Raw genomic sequence first — 24,016 nt, 5'->3', positions numbered from 1 at the left:
ATAGACAGCTATTACAGTGCAGTGTGATTTCCAGAACGATGGCTTTCCTTCCCTTTTCCTACGAAAATAAGCAAAGAAATAGCGAAGTCTGTACATGTGCTAAGCACACTGCTCCTCAGCATAACAGTGTAACTCACACTCTGCTATAGGCTAGTGGCACAGTACTATAGTACTTGCAGTGTTTGAGTAGATGCTGTACAGCCATGTGGGAGAACATACTTCTGGCTTGAAAAGAAAATGGGAGACACAAAGCAAACGAAAACAGGGAAAAGTTTGCAGCATGTAACAGAATGGTAGGTTAGATGCCTGTTTTCACTTTTCTAAAGGGCATACAAACGTTTTTTGTAGGCAATGCTGCAGATTTGGGCTTAAGGACTGAACAAGGGAGGGAAATATATTTCAGAAAGTCATGTCTTAAATACAAAAGAACATAAAAGAGCTGCAGAAAAAGCTAGGAGAGGAAAACGCCAAAAGGATGTCACTACCAGCTTTATTAGCACAGGAATCCAAATTGATGCAGCCAGATATTGTACTCTCCGGGACCTTGAGATCAAAGGAGTGTGAACATAGTGCTAAACATGTCTTATATGAAGTAATAATGCATTTAGAAAAAAAATATTTTTATACTAACATCTGATGGGACTCAAGAAGATGGTGCTGTTAACACTACATAATTAAGATGGAAAGTAATCAGAACTTGGAGTTGAAATGTGGAGATTAAGAAAATTTGAAAGCAGTTATATGAAGGACAAAACCTTAAAGCTAAAAGACTAGTGAAAGAGCAGTGCAGTTAAATGTAAGGAAGAAATCACCTTCAATTGGCCTGCAGTATGCATTATACATTTCCACTTATTCTCTTGTAATAAATTTTTGACACTTACCCACTGCTTCTTCTTGGTCTGGGAAATCAGTTGCTTATGCTGGCCTGCTAGCTTCTTAATTTCTTCTAAAAATTCTTCTTTGCACTTCTCCTTTACCTGCTTACATTTTCTGTCCATCTCTCCTTGTGCGTTGGCCACAGCTTTACTTACAGCCTGCCTTTTCTCTTCTTCCATCTCTGTACGCAGCTGCCATAAGAAAGTCAGCAGAGCAAGTCAATGGACAGCTATTGGAGCAAAAGTATCTCCTTTAAACCTCTACTCTTTAAACATCTATTAGTTATGTGGGTGCAGGTCACATAATTAGAGATTTCTCCTATTTAGGAAACAAAAAGTTCTCTCCTTTAGAGTTATAACAAAACTTCTATCCCATAAGAAATATTCAAAATAAAAAAGCCACCATGTTTCTATTCTACTAGTCATCTACAAAACCAGCCAAATAGGTTCCATGTATATTTCGTCAATGATCAGTTTACAAATTTACAAATTTATCCGAGACAAAGATTTTGTCTTTTCCAAGTCTACAGCTGCATATAAATCTACAGCAAGGGCACAATGGAAAATAAAAAATAGAACACCCCTGAGTTCAGTAAGAGGTACCTTTTAGTATTCATTGTTGGTGGGATTCCTTTGCCCTTGCTCAGTTATCTAAAAGTTTGGTGTCTTAATCCTACAGGATTAACATCTAAACTCCCTGGGTTCATTCCATAGTCCTTCATCCAGAAGGAAATTCATCTTATCTTAAGACAGGTACTTAAGAGAGGTCAGACAAATTTAGAAATTGTCCTGCTCTCTCTAGTCAAAGATGATCAGCTCAGGCTGAGATATTGAATTTTAAACAGGTTATCACTAGATCAGAAAATTCAAACAAATTTCAGTGAATCTATTTAATGTTTAGGTCAGAAGATCGAGAAAAGAAGAGTTATTTATGAATAGCATTCAAACAATGCCATTGTTTACAACCACACTTGACAATGGAGACAAAGGCTTTGGAAACAGATACTCATGAATGAACAATTAGTTTATTTTTGGATCACAAACTGATTTCACTGGACAAGAATCAAAAAAAGCAGGATTTTTCTGTTTAAACTAAGGTCTTTTGGTATAGAAATGGTCTAAAAAGCAATAATGAAGACTATTTTTATGTGGTCTCTTTGGAAAACGTTTTTTATTCATTTTCTTAAGGGTGGATGTTACAAAAGTAGAAAAGAATGTGAAAAAAATCCACACTTCTCTCTTCAAACCAGAGTGTAGGTGGTGTTCAGCAAGTGTTACCTTTTCCACTGCCTCTCGCACAACTCTCTCAGTTTCTCTTTTGTGATCAGCTTTCATCCTGTCCTTGAAATCATTAAAGATTTTGGTGTATTTGTCATGGCACATGTTCTGACACACTCCATCGTTACTGGTCTGGGTGCTCCGATGCAGCATTTTTGGAGAAGAGGCACTTAACTTCTTGGTCTGAGTTGAGACTGAAACTTTTTCAATGGGCTGAGGCATTGTGGGAATTTCCTGGCTTGAACTTACTGCTTCAGTTTCAGGTTCTGGCTCCTACAGCGAAAGAACAAACTCGTAAATCCATATATCAAACCAGAACAAGTTAACTTTCAGATCCCCCTGGAGAAAAAAAATGTTATGACTAATGCCAGTGCAATTATTGTGAAAGGTGTCTGTTGAAGACCTTTAGTACTAACAGGACATGGGATCCCTGAGGAAAAACAGCATGACAGTTGGTAGGCTCTTTGGTCAGGCTTTTCTGACTTCACCTAGGAGCCCTCCAGAAGGAAGCACACGTATGGCATCAGTATGGCACACTCACCAGCCTTGCTACCCAAAAAGTACCATCAACATCAGAGGCTATGCTGAATCACCGCATATCCCTTGGGATTACTAAAGTGTTGCTATAGATTTTTCTCCCTATCATTCTCCCTGGAGAGACTGTAGCTCCGTGGCCAAGGTGCCTGAATTATTTTGGCAAACTCTGGACTTACTCTGGCCCAACAGGCTCCACTGGAGTCTGTAATATTCCACTGATTTCGCAGAACTGCTGCAAAGATTGATTAGTACTTCAAAGGTGCTTTGAAGATGAAAGGCTAATGAGCTTCTAAGTTTTGATTCCAATAATATAGAACTAGACTTGGATGACCACAGAAGTTTTCTGTAATTACACAATTACCAAGAAAGAAATCATAGTTACTGTGCGTACTGCACTGAATTTAGCTGCCTGTGTTATTACACTGTAACACCAATTGTTCCTGCTCTTTAGAACACACAGAAGTAATACCCCTGCAAACTCTTATTGATATTTGAGGTGTCTGAAGACACAGGTGAACATTGGGGTTCTTTTTTTAACTTAAAATTTTTTAAAGCTCATTTAACAGTGTACAGACAAAGCACACAGTCCTTGTAACACCAGACTTGCTCAGGACTGGACTTAGTGCTTGTCTGTCTGATGGGGAACTGCTCACACCGATCAAAAGGCTGACTGTGTACTCTCTTTTGCAACCAATTACTCCCTAATCGGTCACTGTGATTGACTTCTGGATCGCTGATCAAATATGAGCAGAGCTAAGAAGGCAAATGCTAAGACATAAATATATGAAGCAAATTACAACATTTGCTTGACAGAAAACACAACAAAAACGACAAGACATCCTAAACTGTGGTCTCCCTACCTTGCACTCAGATATAGTTTGTGCCCCAGGGGGAACAAACTGTGTGTCACTGCCTCCATCGATTACAGTGCCTCACAGAGCTGGCCCTGAGGTATCAGACACAATGGGGAGGCAGGTACCCAGATATTAGGAGTGGCAATGTCTGTATTTCAGGCACTAGGGCCATCCCACAGAACTCCGGTGCTAACACCTGAACCCTCCTCTGTAATGGAGTCCTGAGTCCCCTTCTGAGAACTGTGCATATGTGCAACTTTTTCTTAATGTTCAACATGCAGCTGAAACAAGGCCAGGAAAAAGTACTCAAAAGTAAGGAAATACAAGATTTATGGCTGCCTCAGTAACTGCCCCCTTGTGTACAAGCATAATAATACAGTCCCTTGGTTACATGATCATTCAGTGTGCATACCGGATAAACAAGGAAGGAAGTTCCATGGACAAAGGTGGATATGACATTTTATAAACTTAGTATTTTTGATTGTGCGAAATATTTTATAATTTCTGCTGTTTATAGACTTACTAACTAGCCTGAATTTTCCATTAAAAAAATAATGTTGTAAACTGACCGTTGATTTATTCATGATACAGAAAAAAAACACGATGACACCAGTGGCTTGTATGTGTGAGGTACAATTACGTTTGTTACCAAGCAGGACCAAACTATGAGGCTGGAAATTTTGAGATTAATACTGTAAAATCAGTAAAAGGTGACAGAAATTGAAGGAGCGTCTATTACAATTTCAGACTTTTTGCGCTTTTCTATCTCTACAAACATGGTAATCGAGGTTACTTACTTCTTTCTTGAGCTCCATACTCTGGTTACGTCGTCCTTTCTTTGCTCTTGGTTCCTGAGTAACCTTCAGCTGTCAACATTAAGAAAAGTATATTGAATCATTCCAAAAACCAGTTCATATAAGTAGCATTCATTGTAACATGACTGATGCACCTTTTATTTGCTATTATTTGCAATTATTTAATTTAGCAAATGGAAGTTGAATACTGTTCTAAAATGAGAAATACACACAATAACCTTTCCACTCTATCACTGATGACTGTGATTGCATGAAGGAACAAGTTCTAATGTTCAATATGCATTTGCTAAAATACCCTTAACTATTCTTTTCTTCATTTCACACACAAGTTCAAACACTTGCTTTCTGGAATATTCTGATATCAGCCACCCATAATTAGGCAGCAGATCTCTATGGAAGCCAGAAAACAGCAATAATTATAAAGAGAATGTATATACGTAAAGATGGTACGATTATCCAGACTTGCGATAATTGAGCATAACTGTATGCTTGGAGGGGTACAAAACTTCATGCTTTAGAATAAAAGCCAGCAGTCACAAAATCTCCAGCAACAGAAACAAGGGTGACATCTAACTGATGGTGTATTATCTTGCAATGGCTTACAGAAAAGTTCTTACTCCTGTCTTTGAAGCATCCAGTACTAGCTAGTGTTAGTGACAAGGATACTACAGATTACTCCAGAGCACCGAGTTTGATGGCTACTCCCCTACTACCTGGGAAACCAGTGAAAAGGGTATAAGCATTAACCAAGTGAAGGATGAACAGCTGGGGTGGAACAGAAAATATGCAAATGGACACTTTTGAAAAACTGGGAAAATGCCACTATTATCTTTTCATAACTATTATTTGTGACCATTTTCCTGTTTCATCATACATTGTTGCATGACTGCATATATGACATTAAATAAAGGGACTAAAAAGGATTAGCTAAGCAAACCAGGCTAAAAACCCTGAAACTGCTTTGATAAGGAGCATCCCCTTAAAGCAACATCCAGTTTTATAAGCTTTAAGTTTTCTAGCTACAAATTGGATGATAGACCTGTTTGACAAAAGGGCAAAGGAAGAGGGTCAAAACACGCTGATTTTTTAAAATACAGACTTAGAGAAAGGATAGTGGTTTTAAATGAGTAAAGAAGATGTTGCCAGGAAAAAGGCTGCCAAAAATACAGAGAAGCATACTGCAAGCTATGAAAATCTTACTGCCAAGTCAGTAATAGTGAATATATAACACCCTATTGGACAATGAATGACTATCAAGGTTCAGCTGTGATAAGGGAATTTCCATATGGCAATGCAAAGTTTTGTATCTTGGCCCTTTGTGCTTTTCACCTTTGTTAAAGCAATACAACTTTTCTTGTTTTGCAGAATTATTTTTAATTACTTTAATCAGTTGCTGGTCACATGGTCCTCAAGTGCAACGGCTGCACCTAACTTTAGTTGAACTTGCGGAAAATGTCATGGTTGGTGTTACTCAGGGATCCGTAACGCAGAATACAGTCCAAAGTGAACATACTCCAGCTGTGAAAAGGCTGAACAGCTACAGGGCTGTCCCTTGATGGGAGTCCAAGAAGGCAGTGTTGCAGTCTATCTGATATCCATGACATTTAACTTGAACATTCCTATTTAACTTTAGAAATCTTGGTCTGTCTCATCAAGGTGCTGTAGGTGACAAACATTTTAAAACTTCCCAGAGGTCATCCAAGAAAGCGAGGAAAGAGGAAAACTCCATATTCTTGCTATTACTGAGCCATAAAACATAGGGAAAATAAGGCTTTGAAACCTCTTCTTGTCACCTCAAAACTGCAGACAGAGAAAGGCTAATTTAATAGTAGGTTAATAAAAAATACCTCATCTTTGTACTCTTTAATAAATTGCCCTGATTGCTAACATTGTGGCAGCACTCACCTGCTCATTGCTGGTAGAAGAGATACTTGACTCTGCCTCCTCTTCCCCTTTATCCTCATTCTTTGATTTCCAGAATCTTCCCTCACGAAGAAAACGCTGGTGCAGTTCCAGCTCATCGCAGGCCTTCTTCCACCCCATACTGCGTTTCACGTGCAGCCTATGGATGTTAACTGTGATATCTTGAATGTTTTCAGAGGGGATCCAGGCCCTTTTGAATACACAGTACAGACAGATTCAGAAACGTTAAATACAGATGAAGGATCTTGACCTGAGAAACTGGCTTCAAAAGCAGTTTTTCATAGTGGCCAATGACTGACAATTCCTTTTTACTCAGAATTTTTGTATATTCAACACATTTGAAGAAAAAAAAAGGACTGCATACTGTTAGACATTTGTGCTATTAATAAGCACTTGTTCGCTATAGGTGCTATGGCTGAAAGTCTCTTTCATTTTTGGTGAGCCACAAACCTCCCCCAGCACCACCAGCAGTCACATCTCCTACCTGCTGTCTTGCTAAACGCCCTGAGTCAGACACAGAAACATCTTTACTAAAAGTTCTCATGCTAATCCAAGTTAGCCTTTGACCTCTTTGCTAAAACTGTCAAGGAACATACCAAATTATCACCTCGAGCAGAGACATTTTGTAGTTTGGGCCCCTGTCTATCAGGACTGAACTTATGTGGGGACTGTCATGCTCTTTTGGATTGAATGCATGCCAGTGATTTGGTTCCAAAGGTACTTTGTCCTCTTAAATATTTTCAGGGAGTCCTCATAGAGTTAGATGGGCAGCTCTTGACATTTTGAAAGGTTATGCCAAGCAGCATTGGACATTAAAGAAAAAGAGTCACCGCCATGCACATCTACATAGCAGAGTAAATACTGTAACAAATTAAATGTCTATGACCAGATTCTCAATTCTTGCAATACAAATTTCATTTTGGTGAAGTCAAGGAAACAATGCTAGTTTACACCAACCAGGAATTTGGCCTTTTGTCTAAGTCCAGCACAGTAACTAAGCAATGGCACTCTAGTAAAATGTATTTTGCCTATTCTATCAGCACACGTTTATGAAGTTGCAAGCTCCTTATCCCACAAGTGTCATGTTACTTTAAGAAGTTTGAAGCTGTGTGAACTTAATGCCAAAACTACTAATGAGATAAGCTTCATTTACAAACAGATTCAAGGTAAATCATTCCGTGATTGTGACACAAATAAAGATGCTTTACGCATCTTATGTCCATTAGAAAATCTTGGTAGTACATATAACAAATGAAAACATGTTATATACTGTGCAAGTTACGTGAAAAGCAATTTAAATAAACAGGCTCATAAAACACTTATTGAATTGTCTAGGCCTTTTTGGGATACACCAAAATATACCACCTTCCCAACAACCACAAATTACTTTGCAAATGTCTCCTCTCCTCACATTATAGGCGTGTAAATCAAACAGCAAAAAAAATCAGTACATCCATTGTAGTAACAGTACTATAACCCTCCCCAACAACTGGAGACAGAAGTAAAAGCTGATCTCTAAGAGTGAAGTTTCCAATGTAAAGAGTTATTCTCTGAAATTGCAAACAGACTCACAGCAGGAGCTCTGTCAATGTTCTAGCAGTGAGACTGAAACATTTGTGATGTGTATTATGTTACTAAAACACAAAATTGCAATGTGCCTGCTCAGAAGAGAAAATTGCACAGAGTCAATACTGCTGGTAGCAAGAATACATTTCTGTCCAATTTTCACCTTGGCCTGGATTAGCAGGCTGCTACTGATTTGAAGAAACAGTTGAAGTTCACTTGCTTTCTTTAATTAAAATGGCATTAAGTAACATCCCTATGGCAACTGTGGAAAGGGAATCTCTGAGCCATTTGGCAACTTCAGATGTGTTAGAATGAGCTTTATATTTTCTGAAACAATTATGGCAAAGTACTCAGTCCTTCTAATGTTGGCAACTGGCTGAGCCAGGATTTACAACATGATAGATGAGATAAATTCTTTTAAGTTTTGTTTGTAAAAAGCAGCACATGGAATTAATAAATTACCTTTGGTGGTGATGGCCAAAAAAGCGAACATCAACTTGATTGTCCTCCTTCTGCATGACTTTGGCTGGCCAAAACCCAAAGCCTTTCATTTTGGCCCAAACCAACTCATGATTAGGTATCTGGAAAAAATGTTGTATTTATTATTGAAGTATTACATTGAATTCTCCCACAAATATTTTGCTGTAATACTATACTAGCATCTTAAGAATATGGTTGTTGTTTATGTCTAGTGCTATTTTCATTTTTATCTTCTTACAAAACACATTTCCCTGTTAGATGTATTGCTTGGATCAAAGTAAAAAAAAAAAATAGAAAGTCTGAAAAGGGTGTAACTGTCTATTGAAAACAGAGATCTTAAGCAGCCCAAAAATTAAACTTGTCTGTATAGCTTCATCCAGGAGCGAAGTTTTATTTCTGCAAGCTCCTTATTTTCTTGTGAGACAGTTGTAGCTGGTTGACATCCAAGTTTTATAACCTATATTGTTAGAGCTTTGAACTTCAATCAGCGTTTCACTTGTGTAAAATATCTAGGCTTACAGAGTCTTAACCATGCTTTTGAAACAAGCCTACTGAAATGGAATATACAAGGCATTAATGACACCAAAACTGCAGGCTTTTATACAGAAAAGCAAACAAATAAAAATCTGTGTGAGCAACATACACAAGGATAGCAGAACCAATTGTCTGGTCGCGCGTTTGACAAGTAGAAACAGTTCTTGCAAAGCTGCAGTTCATCCAGCTGAAAAAGAAAAAGAAGGTAAATAAGTCAAAAAATCCTATTTATGTGACTTCAGTAGGATTCCTCTCTCTTAAACCAGTTAAATTTTTCAGCCTTGCTTGCTAATTTGGTGGAGTTACTTCTGTATGTACAAACCAGAGGTGCGAAACTGAGGTGAGCTGAGAGTGGATGAAAGAGAAGCTGCAGAAACGTTATTCATGTTTTAGAAAAACAAGGCAGAGGGAGGAGACTAATTCAACTCTTAATGACTTATTACAGCGAAAATGCAAAGAATAGTTCTTTAAATTCATCAAATATTTAAAGTACGTTCTGAAAGAAGTAATTCAACTGTACAAATGGAGAAAGTGTGGCAGCTCCGCTAGCTTTGTTTTTCGGTCTCCTCTGAATGTTGAGAGATTTTTCAATGCCAATTACAGAATTTGGTAGGAATCTCACCTCAGGTTCAATTTAGATTAGCAAGTATTTCTAGTCCAACTATGCATTACCAGATTATTTTCAAAACTAAAATTTGAATATCGGTATTTTCCAAATGATAGTCTAATTGCAAAAACAAAGAAAAAAAAAAAAGAAAAAGGAATTAAGGAATTCTGAATCAGCTGTTAGAAAGTTAGGGGAAAATTTATAACAAACTTCACACCCTTTTAATTTTTGTAATACGAAGAATAATTTTCTTAGATTCCGAAATGAAAATCAAGTGTGTTGTCTACATCTTGGTTACTTGGTACTACTTACTTCATGACATGTGTCTTTGTAAAGCATCCTCGCTATATCAGCTTGTTCACTGTCCGCTATAAAATAAAAATAAATGGTATGCACAAACACAGTACGATTACAGTGCTCGCAAAGATTTGCAGCTGTCATTGCTATGGCTTTCATGCTGTAATTGTCTTGCTTGAGAATACAAAACATAATTTAGTCCCTTGGATAACCCTTCCATTTAAAATTTTCTAACAATCAGTTCTCTATTTGTTTTCTTTTTCATATTTATATGCAAAAATACTGTTGGGAGCTTTTAAACTGAACAATACAAGTACACATCTGAGGACCAGCAACAGGGAGATAGAGTTGCTCCTAATATGGATCCAGTGTCTTTCTCTGCTAGTGTCCCAAAGATACACTGCAATTTTCCTAAAACACAGCGCTCTGCTATCGCCACTTGACAGGAACATAGGTACAATCACATAAGTATTTCTGCTCAGAGTAATGCTTCACAGAGTATTTATCACTACTTGTTTCCCTTTACACCTGTGCATTTCTCTGTTAGCACATTCACATCTCCCCCTACCAACAACAGTGTGGATCATCTGATGCTGCAAATAGACTGGTCCCACCCTCCTCCCAGTGTCCCTGCTGTGAGCCATGTCTGCAGGGGAGAAACACATCCTTCCTAAAAGAATGGCTCTGGAGAACTTTCTTACAGGACCTGGCTATAGCTTCTGGACACGGTGATGTTGTTTTTCCACTTCCAATCAGACTGTCCCACCATATCAAAGTCACTTATTATTTTCCCAGTGGCTGACAGCTTCTCTGATGGCTGTACTGCCACACACTGCACCAGCAGGACACTTACAGTGTGGATGCAGCTATATTTGCTGTCACAATATGGCAGATATTGCCCATGAGTGAAAAACATGTCTATAGTACACGTTTCTGCTGTTACAGCACATCAGAGATCAGACCTCTTTCCACCCTAGAACAACATATGCATACTGGCAGAAAACTGCAGTATAGACCAACTTATGACTTAGGCTGCAGAAGAAACAGGATGGCAAAGGTGCAAATTTCCACTAACAGGTTTAGCCAGACAGGATGTGTAGTAGGTGGGCCAGAAAAGACCCTGCAAAGTCCTTTTGCAGCTTACTTTGATTTTTAAGGGCTCTCAACTGACCACATCCACACTTAAGATTGTCTAATACCAAATTCAATCCTGAACTTGTGAGTTTCCTACAGATAAAGATAAATCAGATAAAGCAAGGAGTAAATGTAGTACTTTACCTCCATAGAAAATCACCGTATTGTGTAGAAGCAGCTGAGCATCTGCTTTGAACTCCTCATAACTCCTGTACTTTCCTTCATTTACTTTCTACACAAAAGAAAACATAGAGCTGTGAAAAAACTGTTCAGGTGCTGAACGTGTTTTATGTAGGAAGCTTTCACAGAAATCTGCATTATGCAACACAGATCAGACACTGCCTTTCTTACATACAGAAGGAATACTTACAACTCTTTGACATAGTTTGTTAGTACCTGAACACTGGCCGCATTGGTCCCTTTATGCAATGCCCAGAAGTAAAACAGGTGCTTTAATACCTGACTAAGTTTAGAAAAAAAATTAAAATATATTCCCTAAGGTGAAGATTTTGTACCTTAAAATACCAGCTAGTTTCAAATCAATGTTGACTGCTTTTATACTCCTAGGATCTTCCCCTGACAGTCAGTGTTTTCTGACGAGGGCTGGTTGTCTTAGTCTTCCAAACTCGTAACAAATGCCTACATGGAGCCATGCAGTTCATGCTCCTACTATGGTCTTTCGTCTGATAAGGAATGCAGCATTTTCAGTTGTGCTTTGTCAAGATCACCTATGAGAATTCCAATCATCACACAAAACATCATCACTTTCTAGGATGTTATCAAGGCCAAAAGACCTTCTGTGGAAGCAGGTGAAGGTGAACCAGTGAAAGGAAGGCCTGACCTATTTTCAGGTTCAACCAGTGTTGCCAGTACTTCAAGCCAGCCAGTACTGTTTGCCTCCAAAACTGCCAGTGAAGCTATTCTTTATCCATCTGTTTCAATAACAATAATAAAACAAAGGCTTTTCACATCTATGGTTGTAAAGGGCAATATAATCTACAGCATTGCATAGCAATCCAGTTGCAGCAATGAATAAAGATGAATACGCTGTTCATTTTGGTCATGTGCAGCTGATTTATATGAGTCATGGGCAGACCTTTGGTTCAAAAAAAAAGGACAACATATTTACTAGTACTTTATTTTTGGAACGATTAACGCAAAACAGATGTTTAACTGAGCCTTGTTTTTTTGTGATCAACAAAACGACTGGTTCTTTATGAATCATTTAATGTTTATAAAGTTGCCACCTACACAAGGCCTTAATGACTAAAATCGGAATATGGTCAAAAACGTTGGACCAGATAGGCAAACATGGGCACTCAAGTCCATATTCAGTGACTTAGATAGAGGGTACTTTCTCTAAAGATTTCAACCTTAGTACAAAAGGAATTGAGGATACTCTATGTCTGAAAACTAGGCACCACTCAAAATGGTTTTACTCAGTTACCTATTTATGAGGAAACGTTTGAAATTTTAAGCTCCCATATCCAATGCTGGATACAATACTGAAATACTGATCATAAGGAGAATTAAACAGGATTAGTGCTTTAGTCCTTAAGGTTTACCTTCACTGTTAAAAGACACCATAAATAGTGTGGAAGTCAGAAAGCAAATCACTCTACCTCCTGTATAGTAGGAACATCAACAGCTGAGTGCACCAGCCTTCTATACATTGGGTGTTTGTTGTCCTTCCCTTTCTTGTTTAGATCTATAGCCTGAAAAGATCATGAGACAGTGTAAGTTACTGCATTTAGAATCTGCTTAAGACACAAAAAAAAAGATTAAAAAAATGCAATCGTTTGGAATATTTCAGGTGGAGAATATCCAAGGCCAAACCGCAGATCCACAATCTGACCGATTACATGTGTCTCAAAACTGAAAAATGTCCATTTCAGAGGACTCACAGGAGCATGGCACAAACTCCTCCTGCCAGAATGGTACTAATCCAAGCAATGAGACATGGTAAGTGTATATTGAAATACACATACCACTGATGACAGGGGAAATAAAATTACCCCCTCTTATAGCCCTCCTCCCTGCACAGTCACAGATGGCCATCCTCTCCAGTGCAATCCAACACTTTGATACACTTCCCTGTTTCAGACTCACCCGCTCCTTCATACGAGAGACTATGAATCGCAGGTATGTGCTCATCTCTTGTTTACTTGTGTTTTTCTTCTTGATACTCTGTCAAAGAAAAACAGGATCATATTATCATTTTAAACTAGACTTCAAAATTCATCCAATAAAAATTTTCTCTGTATCACAATATTTGAAAAAGTAACTTTGAATCACATGTCACACAATTTTTTATCTTTTCTGGGAAATTAGTAACACTAATATGTTACAACAACTATATATGTTGCTTTGAATTATGTTTGGGCTGAGGAATGAAGCTACAGAAGAAATACAGGGTTTATTTCCACTTGTATCCATAATACTTTGTCAAAACCTCTCATGTAAAAAAGTGTCTAATTAGAATAAAGCAATGAAGAAAGGCGTTTTAGGGAGCAGTTTAAAATTTATTTAATGGTCTTTTTATTAGCAAGGCATTAAGATTTTCAGTAAAATATGAAATTATTTTTAAAAGAATATCCTGTACCATCTACAAATTATGTGCTTACTAGGCAAAATGACACCATCCAGGAGGAAGTGAAATAGACTGTAGCCAGTAAAAACTCAGAGCACCTTTTACTGCTCGAGGAACATAGCAGTTGTTGATTTTTGTGGTTCTTTCCTCACAAAATCTAATCCAGATTCTGGAACACAGACTGCTTCTTTTTAGCAGTTCAGGATCCAGAGTTTTTCCCCCTCATCTTAGACTAGTACAGAGACTTATCCCCACCCTTCAAAGTCAATCCAGGCTAGTGGGAAGCACTGCATACAGAAAACATGCTACTAAAGAGAAGGTGGCTCTCTGCAAATGCCTCGCATGCTCTTACAAACCAGCCTTTCCAATTCCCGTCACAGCAGCTGTGCACAATTTCAATAGCCTTACAACAGCTGGCTGAAAAGTGCTGTCTCCTCCTTGCTCTTGCCTACAGTAGTTCTCCAAAACAAAAGCGCAGTGAAACAACAGCATGGGTTCCGGGTTTATTACCCTGAAGTGATTTCTAACTGCTCACATCTCTTGCAAAAACGTTTATTCCTCCTCACACCTCCAAATGCACTGAGTGCCAAGCTGAGCTCTCCCCTTCTCGTGCCTCACATCACCACCTGTATACAAGCTGTGTGGACCAAACTGGCTCAGTTACACCTGCATCCTCAAATTTTGATGGTCTTTAGCAAGATCCAGATAATTGTGCAGAGGACTGTTGCTTAGCAAACACAAGAAAAAACAGAATCCATGTCCTAATAGGTAGCTAAAAGAGGTATGAAGCTTATGAATTATCGATCACTAGAAGTGTGCTATTTTTACTGAATTACTTATATATGACTCTGAACATATAGAGGGAGCAGACACATTGAGTACAGAGCAACTACTTTTACACATTTACTTGGCAAGAGTAAAGATTACACATTAGCGAAGAAAAAAATGATAGGATTTGGTTGTTTCTCCTCTGCTTATATTCCTCCTTCAAGACACTGAAGACACTGAAAATCACAGGCTGGCCCATGTGCTTCAGCAAGTGTGCAACCTATACATCTCAGGATTGTACTTACTGCCTCCTTCTTAAATCAAAATTGTACGCATCTCTACCAATGAAGCTGTTTATTTGATTGCTTAACAGTATGCATAGAATCATTACAAACTGGGATGAAATATCGGTTCAGTCATGAACCTATATAGCTACTACAGTATGCATAACAACACTACAGCTTTTTCCTGACAGGACACTACCACCATTGGGTAAAACTCGCTATTGTGTGGAAAGGGCCAGCACCAGATCTTTCTAACACTTACAGTGCATTTAAGCATAACTTTCATAATATCAATGGTTCCCTGACCTTCCTTCCAAACTCTGGAATGAGACAGAATTTTACCCTGCGCTGTATGTCTGAATCACTTTCTGTATATTCATGTTTTACTTTCTCTGCTGTGAGAATGTGCATTCTGCTGGAATTCAATTCACCTATTCAGTTTTGCATAAACCAACATTGCTACTGCAAATGCAAACCCAAATGTGCATTAGATTATCTGCATTATGAAACGCTGCTGTCATTTTGTCATTACAGGGACCGGAGTGCTGTGTGCTTGCTAATGACACAGCATTTTAAAAGATTGAAACTTATTAGGACACAATAAAATTCACTTGCACTGACTAGTCCTTTCTTTTTCTGACACGGTTCTGAATTTATCATCCTTTGAAAGTATTTCAGAATTCATATGAACTGTTTTTCATGCCCTGCTGGGCAAGACAGTTTGTAAGAGACTGTGTTAAGATAGATGGTTTACAGTCTTATCTTTCAGATCATTAGAAAGATAGCTGTCTTTGTATCGTTATTGATGTCGGCAACTAATACCATCTTAAGCACCAATGAAAACGATATAATTAACTTGCCAATTCAGGCAAACTCGAATTTCTCTACTTTTCCTTCAATTCCCTACATAGATTTATTTTAAGAAAAATTTGATCTCCAGGTTCCTCTCCTAAATGTTGACAGATAATGAATTTAGGGAATCCAAGCCTACGAGTGAGCAAAATGTCTTTTTATGGCAAGGTTGTTCAACCTTTGTAAAAAGCAAGTTATGATCCAACCGCTTCATTCACTTTTCAACAAAGATTAGCCCTTTAGGAGGTACTACTTACATTCTTTGGAAGCTATAATGGAAAATGTGTAAATTTTTAATAAAAAAAACCCTACTTTTTATTTTGAAGACTAGTAGCGTTCTCAGAGAAATCAACCTAAAGCAAGAAAAGCAAGAAATCACTTAAAGCAAGAAAATAGATAATACTAGTTGGGGGACAAGATTTGCATAAAATCTATTTATATTGCTCTGACACAAGAAAATATACCCACTTTCAGGTCCCTTTATAGCCAGAGTGATATAGAAGCAAGTACAAATGAAAATTAGCTCTTTTAATTTCCTACTTTTGGGAAACAAAAATAGAGATGGTGGCTTGTGGCAAGATCCACTGCATATATTTTTCTACAGTCAGATCTACTAAGATATGCTACTGCAAACCTTGTTACTTAAACAAGTTTCTTTCCAGTAGAGTGCTAAGATTCAATCCAGCCCCAAAAGATTATCAGGATCTTTATACTTGTAGACATTCTATTTGTAGGATAAATTATTTTAATATAGGATTGTGCTAGGGCTGGCTGGGATGGAGTTAATTGTTTTCATAGCAGCTTGTATGTTGGGGTTTAGATTTCTGATCAAAACAGTGTTTATAACACACTGATGTTTTAGCTCTTGCTGAACGGAGTTTGCACAGTGTCAAAGCCTTCACTGTTTCCCACTCTGCCCCCACAGTGAAGACACTGGGGGGTATGCAAGAGGTTGGGAGGAGACACAACCAGGCAGATGACCCGAACTAACCAAAGACATATTCCATGTCATATAATGTCATGCTCAGCAACAGAAAGAGAGAGGAGGGGGTTTAAGGGAGTTAGCCATCTTTTGCTTGGGAACTGGTTGGGCATCAGTCTACCCATGGAGGCCTTTGCATCACTTGTTTTATTTTGTTTTCTTTCTTCTTCCATTTCTTCACTTATTGAACAAGTTCTATCTCAACTCAAAAGTTTTCCTGCTTTTACTTATCTTTTTCTCTTCCTCTGCCCCACTGGGAGCTAGGGAGAAATGAGCGAGTGGCTGTGTGGTGCTTAGCTGCCTACTGGGGTTAACCCACAACAAAGATGATTCTTAAGTCACACCAATTTTTAGAGAAATCTGCAAGCCTTCTGCTTTGAATCACGGTAAACTGAAAGGCTTGGTCAGGCATATGTGTTTACGCAGGGGATGTAGGAGTGAAGTAATAACCTTCACAATAGTAATCCTCATGTAGAAGATTAATGAGATCTGGTAGATGGAAGGCCAAGGCTGCAACCTAAGTCTTTGCTTGTGGGCGAAGGACAGAGCTTATATATGCCTTATTCTCTGCGGCACATCTGTTTCTTAGAAGCTGGTACCTGAAGCTTGGATTTACATCGCTTTTTGTATTCAATATTCCAGATTAATAATACTGCTTAGCCATTAAAGTAGGTAGCAATATATTGCACTGTGCAGGTGTGAGTTAATTAGCAGTTCTGACATGCTTATGGTGCCGGAACTCACTAGAAAACTACAAACCAGGTTGGGAGCAGTGAGGGGTACTGCTAAGAAACACTCCATGCTGAAGTAGCACTGTTTACAGTGGAAATGACTATCCTTTGCACCCTGAGTTAGCATGTAGCTCTCAACTCCCAGGGCGACAATGGTCACTATGCTGCAGTTGCTGCAATCTCTCATTTGAAGAGAAAAAATAGAGAAACTCTAAGAAATGCAAAGTGTTAGTGCCAGCATTCTGTCTAGCTATAAGCATTTAAATTACATTTTCTCCATGTAAAGAGGTTTCCCTATCATCTCCCACTAACAAATACTTTTTTCCCCTCCTCCCTCAACTGTCATGTGTATACACACATCAAAGAGCTTCATTGCAGTTCAGTGATGGATTAGGTGAAGGCTGCTCAATGACAGATACATGTTTCTAAGGCACTAGTTCCATTTTCAGAAGCAATACAGGTTTCCAGTGGTATATCTGCAAAGGGGAACTATGTGCATGAGTCTAACATACATTCACCACTGCTGTTTAGAAACTCTTTGCTTTACACACTGGCCCTTGGATTTTTTTTTAGAGCTTGAATTTCCAGAGGAATTTGGTGCTACATATGGAAAGCTTTACTGCTCTGCTGCCCTCTCAAACTCCCAACCCTCAGGTCCTCAGGTTTTCTGTACCATTAAGAAAGGTAAGCAGGCACACGGGATGGGTCTGAGAGCAACCAGTGTGCTGTATGCCCTAAGCAGCACACAGAAAAGCATCTACATGAGCAGCATATGGTGTAAGATCTGCCTCTTTCAAGACTACATACAGTTAAACTAGACTTTTCAAAGCATTAGGTCCTTTTGGAAATGTTACAGCTAAATCCACAAATTGGTCTGCACTTGTATGATGCATTGAGTACCTTCTGAATATGAAGCATCGTATGAATTAAATATGCTTTTACATGCACAGAGAAGGTGGTAGGAGGCTCTAAGTGGAAGTTTCCCAGTTTTCTCACTCCTGTGGACAAATTCCTTTATGGTTTTATTAAATACGCCTCACACAGTGCCCAGTTCTGCTGGCTCCCTGATTTACTCAAGGATGCATGTGGCTGCAAGGTGAACGGGAGGGACGTACCAAGCACTAACACCTCCCCAGACGTGGGCTCTGCACACTGAACCATGTGCTGTTAATATCAGTCCACTACTAGGACTTCCCTTCACCCACCAATCCATGGCTATTATTTGTGTGATTATGCCAAATCCTGTTTATAGAACATGTTTCATCACACAGTTACCTAACAAACTCCTACCATAACACCCCATAAAGTCAACAGAGCCATATTCTTTTTTCCTTCTTTGTATTTTACATTAACCATCTTGACTGACAGCTAGTACCTAAAAACCCCTGATCTAAGTACTTGAGTTTCTGCACTTAAGTAACCTTCATCTTTCTGTGCTTCTAACTTTCTACTGTTTGTCATTCTCACTTGACAAATTATGTCTGACGTTGATAGTAAACTGCATGATGGTGTATTTTTGTGTACTCTATGAAATGCTTAGTGCAGTACCAGAACTCAGAAATAGCCTATTTACAGAATACTTATCAGCACAGCATTTAATATCTTAATCTATACTGTTTACTTTACTCTCATGTATATAAAAAACAGAAATATTGAAACACACACTATGATAGGTAATTTGGTTACAATTCCTTGTAGAGCACATGCATGGAAGATCAATCTCTGATCAGATGATTGTAAAAAATTTAGTGGTCAAGTTAAGCCATATGAATAATTCTTTCTTTTTATTTCACAAATCAAAATCTATTCTTTTGGGACAAACTATATGTCACCATGCATAATTTTGGCTTTCTATAAAAATACTTTAAAATTTGAATTTTTTGAAAAAGAAATAACAGTAGTCAGTTACCCCAACATGTGATCAATATTATGCCATTCTGATTTTTGTATATATCTATTTAAGCGCCAAAAACCCCTAGTACTTTTGCAGTACTTTTTGTAGTCTTTAGGTGCTAAATGAACAGCTGGAGAAAATTAAATTCTTCTTTTATCTAACCAAAGAGCAGCAATAAATGTACAAGTCTCCTGCATCCTTCAGAGATCGAGTTGACTAACCCTGTCTTGAATGGACCATGCCAGTAGTGGGGAATGTAACCCCTAAGTTCTTTCAATATCGCGTCTTTCTCTTGTGACCTGTCTACCAAGAACTTTGCTGATAATACCAATTTATTTCACTTAAGACAATGACTACTCAGCAGTCAGGGAAAATTTTCAATCACTGCAATGTGGTTTGAATTGAACTTTGTTTGACTCTTGACTCCTGCTGAGAATTATGTAGGGTACAAAATATTCAGATTGGTACTGTTAAGTTAAAAAAAAAGCCAGGAACTGGAAATTCTTGCTTATGGATGCAGCAGGGAAACAGAGTTCAGAGCAAGGTTTGCAAGGGACTGTTATAAACGTTATGGGAGGGAAAATATTTTAAAGTTATGAACAAATCCTTGGCAATGTCCTTTATAAAATGTTTCTGAGTAGTCAAGTGTGCAAGATAAAGCTGCGCAGGTTGATTGAACTAGTACAACCAGCAATTGTGAAATGAATAATCCAAACGCTTGCTGACCTTGGCAGCAATACAGAAGCAATCTTTACATAACAATGAAGTGTTCTTAGATTATTTCTCCCAATATATTAGGTTTCAAACATACTTTTACTTCACCTTTGTAAAGAGCTTTGAAATCCCCAGGTGAAAAGTGCTATGTCCAGTTACAAGAATAAAGTATGAAAATATATGCACCTCTTTGTCCCAGCTATTACTTTTCTTGAACATACATATTTACTGCTGATAATGCAAAGTAAATCCCATTGCCCTTATGCAAGATAGTTAAGCTCTGTTACGTCCTCTGGACATCAGCCAGGGCTCTGCCAATTACCGTAGTTTTTTTGAATATAGGCCTCTCTCTGGCTTTTAAAAGAAAATTAGAGCAGTCATTTCCTATGAAGGTGGGGAGAACGTAGCAGTAGAATACTGAAGCCTGACACAAGGATGCTAACTCCCATGCCAAACTAGACCTCATTTGCTTACAGGGACCGTCCAAGCCTCCTTAGTCCAAGTGTGCAGAATTAGGGCTTGAAGTGATTCAGATTACTTACAAGGAAAATAGGAGCTGCTAGCACAGGGGGAAAAAGGATGCCATGGCATTAAAAATGGCAATATTCACAAAAATAGGTTGATCATCATCTGAGGCACTGAGCAAGTCAAAGATCTCTGGGGCAAGAAGAATTTAAGAACCCCCCCCAAACCTCTCCTTAGTCTTTGTATAACAAAAGGGAACCAATATGCAGAAAGACAGACAGTGCACATGGTCTGAGTTTCACAGGATTTTTTTCAAGGTAAACTTTTGTTTAATATCATTGCCATAAAGGATTTCAAGGCTTCAAGATGAAAGTCAAACTGTTCTCAAAGCTGACCACGCTACCTGTCTGTGCATATTTCATGCAATGATTCAGCATTCCCGCACTGACGACAGCCATGTTACAAGGTAGATGTTATAAGCCACCTTATATACAAGGTGGCTTATTTACATTCCCTACTCTCACCAGATGTGATCTAAAATTATTGGTAAACTAGAGTGGAGACTGGATCCAGTTTACCTAATTTTAACTGTTTATAAGAACGATCAACACTTATTACCAGAACCAACAATTATTAAACAAGATTTATTTAAAAATCTGAAAGCAGTTCACCTATATGGCTTTTATTTGTTTTAACAGAGGGAATATTGAGTAGCTAAATTAAATGTTAGTAATTCAGTACGGAGAGATATAGTACATGTCCTTATTCTTCACTGTTTTTTCCCTGCCACTACTTCTTTTTCATTCCTTTCCGCATCCTTGAGGCAGGCTCCATTTTCTTGCTATTTCCCTAAACCCTGAGAGCTCCCCATCTGAGGCAACAGGCAACAGGTTTTTTACAACTAGTTCTAAGGTAACAGCAGTCAGAAAGTGCTGTTTTGAAACAAAACAATCCATGTGTTTTCACAAACTGCTTCTCCACGCTACGAAGCGCCTGAACCCTTACATTCCTCGCAGCACAGATCATCTGAAGGTCAGTCTGCTGCTCTACAGCTAGATCTAAGCTTTCAGCCAGGGAACTTCCTCTCCCTCCAGCAATCCAAGGCAGAGTACAACTAGCAGTTTTATGCCTTTCTATAGCAACAATTTTATCTTAAACATTCATATGCATAATTCCCTCCATTTAAGGAAGCCTAGGAATGTGCTCCATTGGGGGAGGTGACACGGAGATGACAACATTAAGGAGAAGTATCTGGCTGATTCAAGGCCAGGTACCAGTAAGCACCAACCTGACTAGAATGTTTTGTCTTCTAATGACATGTAGACAACATACCTGCTCATTCTTAGAAAGTATATAACAAATACTCTTTGCTGTCTCCCTACCACACTCATAAGTATAGCAATTTTAAAGAAAAAGCAATATAGATATGCATGCTATGGGTGAAATCCAGATTGGCCTCTTTGCACCAATAGAATCCACAGAACTAAATGAGAAGCAGGATTTCACCCCATATTTTTTGATACTGCCCTCAACAGTGATTGTGGCTTTATAATGTACAATATGATTCCAATAAAATATTAAGAATGCAGTCATCAAAATACAAAAAAAAAGTTACATTATGATTCATTAAAATGATGTTAAGTAAAAACAGTAGCATCTTATACAGCAATTTGTTTACTCGTGTTGAAGATTTTCACAATATACTGCATTCACACATGGCATACATACGTACACACATTCCCACACAGTATACTGTGTGCGTTCAAATGCATAAGTAAAACTTGCTGGAGTCTTCAAAAATGACCATCTGCTACATGCACCATATTTTGGTATCTCTGTATAGATGCTCTAGTTATGTACCATCGTTTCAATATTCAGTTCTTTATCCATTAACCTGGCCAGACCATCTGGACACCTTAATGAATCTATTAATGAATATCAATCCTCTAATCAGCACATGAAATCTCATAGGTACTCACCCTGCAAACTGGGCACTGCCAGTGACTACTGCTGTCTCTAAGCCTGAACTCATCAGACAAACACTTGGAATGATACACACGAAAACACAGGTCACATATCAACACCTCTCCAGGCAAATGGCATTCAAAACAATACCAGTCATGATTTTCTGTTTCCCAGTCCTACAAAAAATACAAAATATTTCGGTATGACATTCTGTCAGAATCTGCAGGAACTAAGAACAAAATTGATATGTCTTGAAATCCAGCAGCAATTAGACATTATAAACATTTAAAGAAGTGTATAATGTTTAAAAAACAGGGGAAAACCTACATGCTTAAAGATCTTCATCAATTTAATACGCACTAACTCCAATAGAATATGAATGCCAAGTTTTAGTTTTTTCAAGTGTCTGATTAGTAACAATTTCAAATATGAGCTCTGTCCACAATGAACAGTGGGTTTGTTTTCTACCTTTGTGTAAAACATTTGTTGACCTCTCTGTATTAGACTACAAACAAAAGTTTGTGCACCTCAACAGACCATACCTATTTCCTTGGACTATTTCTCCTTGTTTTGATTGTTACACTGCATTTTCAACTGTAATTTTCTGAAGGGTGGCCCCTTCCAGTCTTTACTTTCTTAAAACTGACAACTTTTCAGCATCAAAGTATTGAGTTACAAGAAATAAATGAAATCATGAACCTATTACTGCAAGAAATGTTTCTGCTAAGCAATCCCAATGCAATTCAAAAAAAGAGAAAATGTTTCCCTTGCAGTGCCCAATAGCACTAGGCTTATTCCTGAAATGTTCTACAGAAGACAAAGGATATGGTTCTGCTGATGCACAGATGTCTTTAATACACTGTTCCTTGAAAATTCAGCCCCAACGGCCAAATTCTGACCTTTGAAACACGTGCACAAGCTTTGCTGAAGTAAATGAGAGCAGCATGCATATAATTTGGAGCTAGAATTTTGCTCTAGGAATCTATAGTACTAAACCCAAGCAGAATTGCCAGTGGCCACTGTTAAATGCTTATATTTGTTATCTGAAATGCCACACTTTTCCCTACACTTAGAAGACAAAACAGCTGTCATATCTCAGATAAAACTCCCAATGCCTTTTCATGTCAAAAGTCACTTTTCAATGGGTTCAGATCTCTGAAAAAAATGACTCCTATTCTTCAATAAATTATCTTGATAAAAATCTGATCAAGCTATTTTTAACGTCATGCTGTAAAGGTGGAGTTAGCCATTCCCACCAACTGCCAGAACTGGCATTTGTCTGATTCTCATTTTCCCCGTGCCTGGGAACTACGGTCATTTAAGTCCTTGTGTGATAGGTCTCCTCCAACGGAGCAGCATAAGAAGTGCTACACCGAAGTGGCACTTGCAGTCCCTCATGCTGAAGAGCAGCTGTGTTGTGTACTTAATTCATCTGACCAGAGCTCCCACGAATGTAAGAGATTTTGGGACAGCCTCAACCCAGATTGCCTACACTGGAGTTTACATACCATGAATGTTGGAGTGCAGGGGCAGTGAGTTTAGGAGGAAAAAACACCCAAACAACCCTTAACCAATGATTTCTGAACTCAGAACTTTGCCCTCCTTTGTTGTTCAGATTAACAGTGTAACTTGACTCTTCTATCTTTTCTCCTCATTTAATTTTACTTGCCAATTCTGTATATCTCAGAATGGCATAATAATACCTCCAAATTTGGCTATAAAGAACCAATTCTCGTTTCACCAAATCTTTCCCCTTCCACAAAGTCCAGTGGCAGTGCACTTTGAGCGCCCTTTCTTTACAATATTTTAGAAACAACTAAAGATACTGCATTGTCAATATACTTGATTTGCCTGTAGACTGAGAAAAATCA

At 38.3% G+C, this 24,016-nt stretch overlaps 1 protein-coding gene across 3 annotated transcripts in view; it reads right to left on the bottom strand.

Moving 5' to 3' along the window:
* The window catches only part of ZMYND11 (zinc finger MYND-type containing 11), a 107,998-nt gene that overhangs the window by 6,255 nt on the left and 77,727 nt on the right, over positions 1-24,016 (bottom strand). For 2 of the 3 annotated variants that reach the window (XM_082479508.1, XM_082479506.1), the window contains 11 exons: positions 22,160-22,321; positions 13,010-13,087; positions 12,523-12,615; positions 11,045-11,132; positions 9,782-9,837; positions 8,972-9,049; positions 8,311-8,429; positions 6,265-6,472; positions 4,342-4,410; positions 2,154-2,426; positions 882-1,067 (listed from right to left, as the gene is read on the bottom strand). In XM_082479508.1, the coding sequence (XP_082335634.1) occupies positions 882-1,067; positions 2,154-2,426; positions 4,342-4,410; positions 6,265-6,472; positions 8,311-8,429; positions 8,972-9,049; positions 9,782-9,837; positions 11,045-11,132; positions 12,523-12,615; positions 13,010-13,087; positions 22,160-22,321 (1,410 nt within the window). The remainder of the gene's footprint in view (positions 1-881; positions 1,068-2,153; positions 2,427-4,341; positions 4,411-6,264; positions 6,473-8,310; positions 8,430-8,971; positions 9,050-9,781; positions 9,838-11,044; positions 11,133-12,522; positions 12,616-13,009; positions 13,088-22,159; positions 22,322-24,016) is intronic. The other variant, XM_082479507.1, reaches the window with a different exon arrangement.

The sequence above is a fragment of the Vanellus vanellus genome (assembly GCF_965231255.1).
Source record: "Vanellus vanellus genome assembly, chromosome: 2".
In the NCBI taxonomy this organism is placed as follows: domain Eukaryota; kingdom Metazoa; phylum Chordata; class Aves; order Charadriiformes; family Charadriidae; genus Vanellus; species Vanellus vanellus.
The sequence above is the reverse complement of the archived record's forward strand: the minus strand, read 5'-3'. Positions and strand labels throughout refer to the sequence as shown.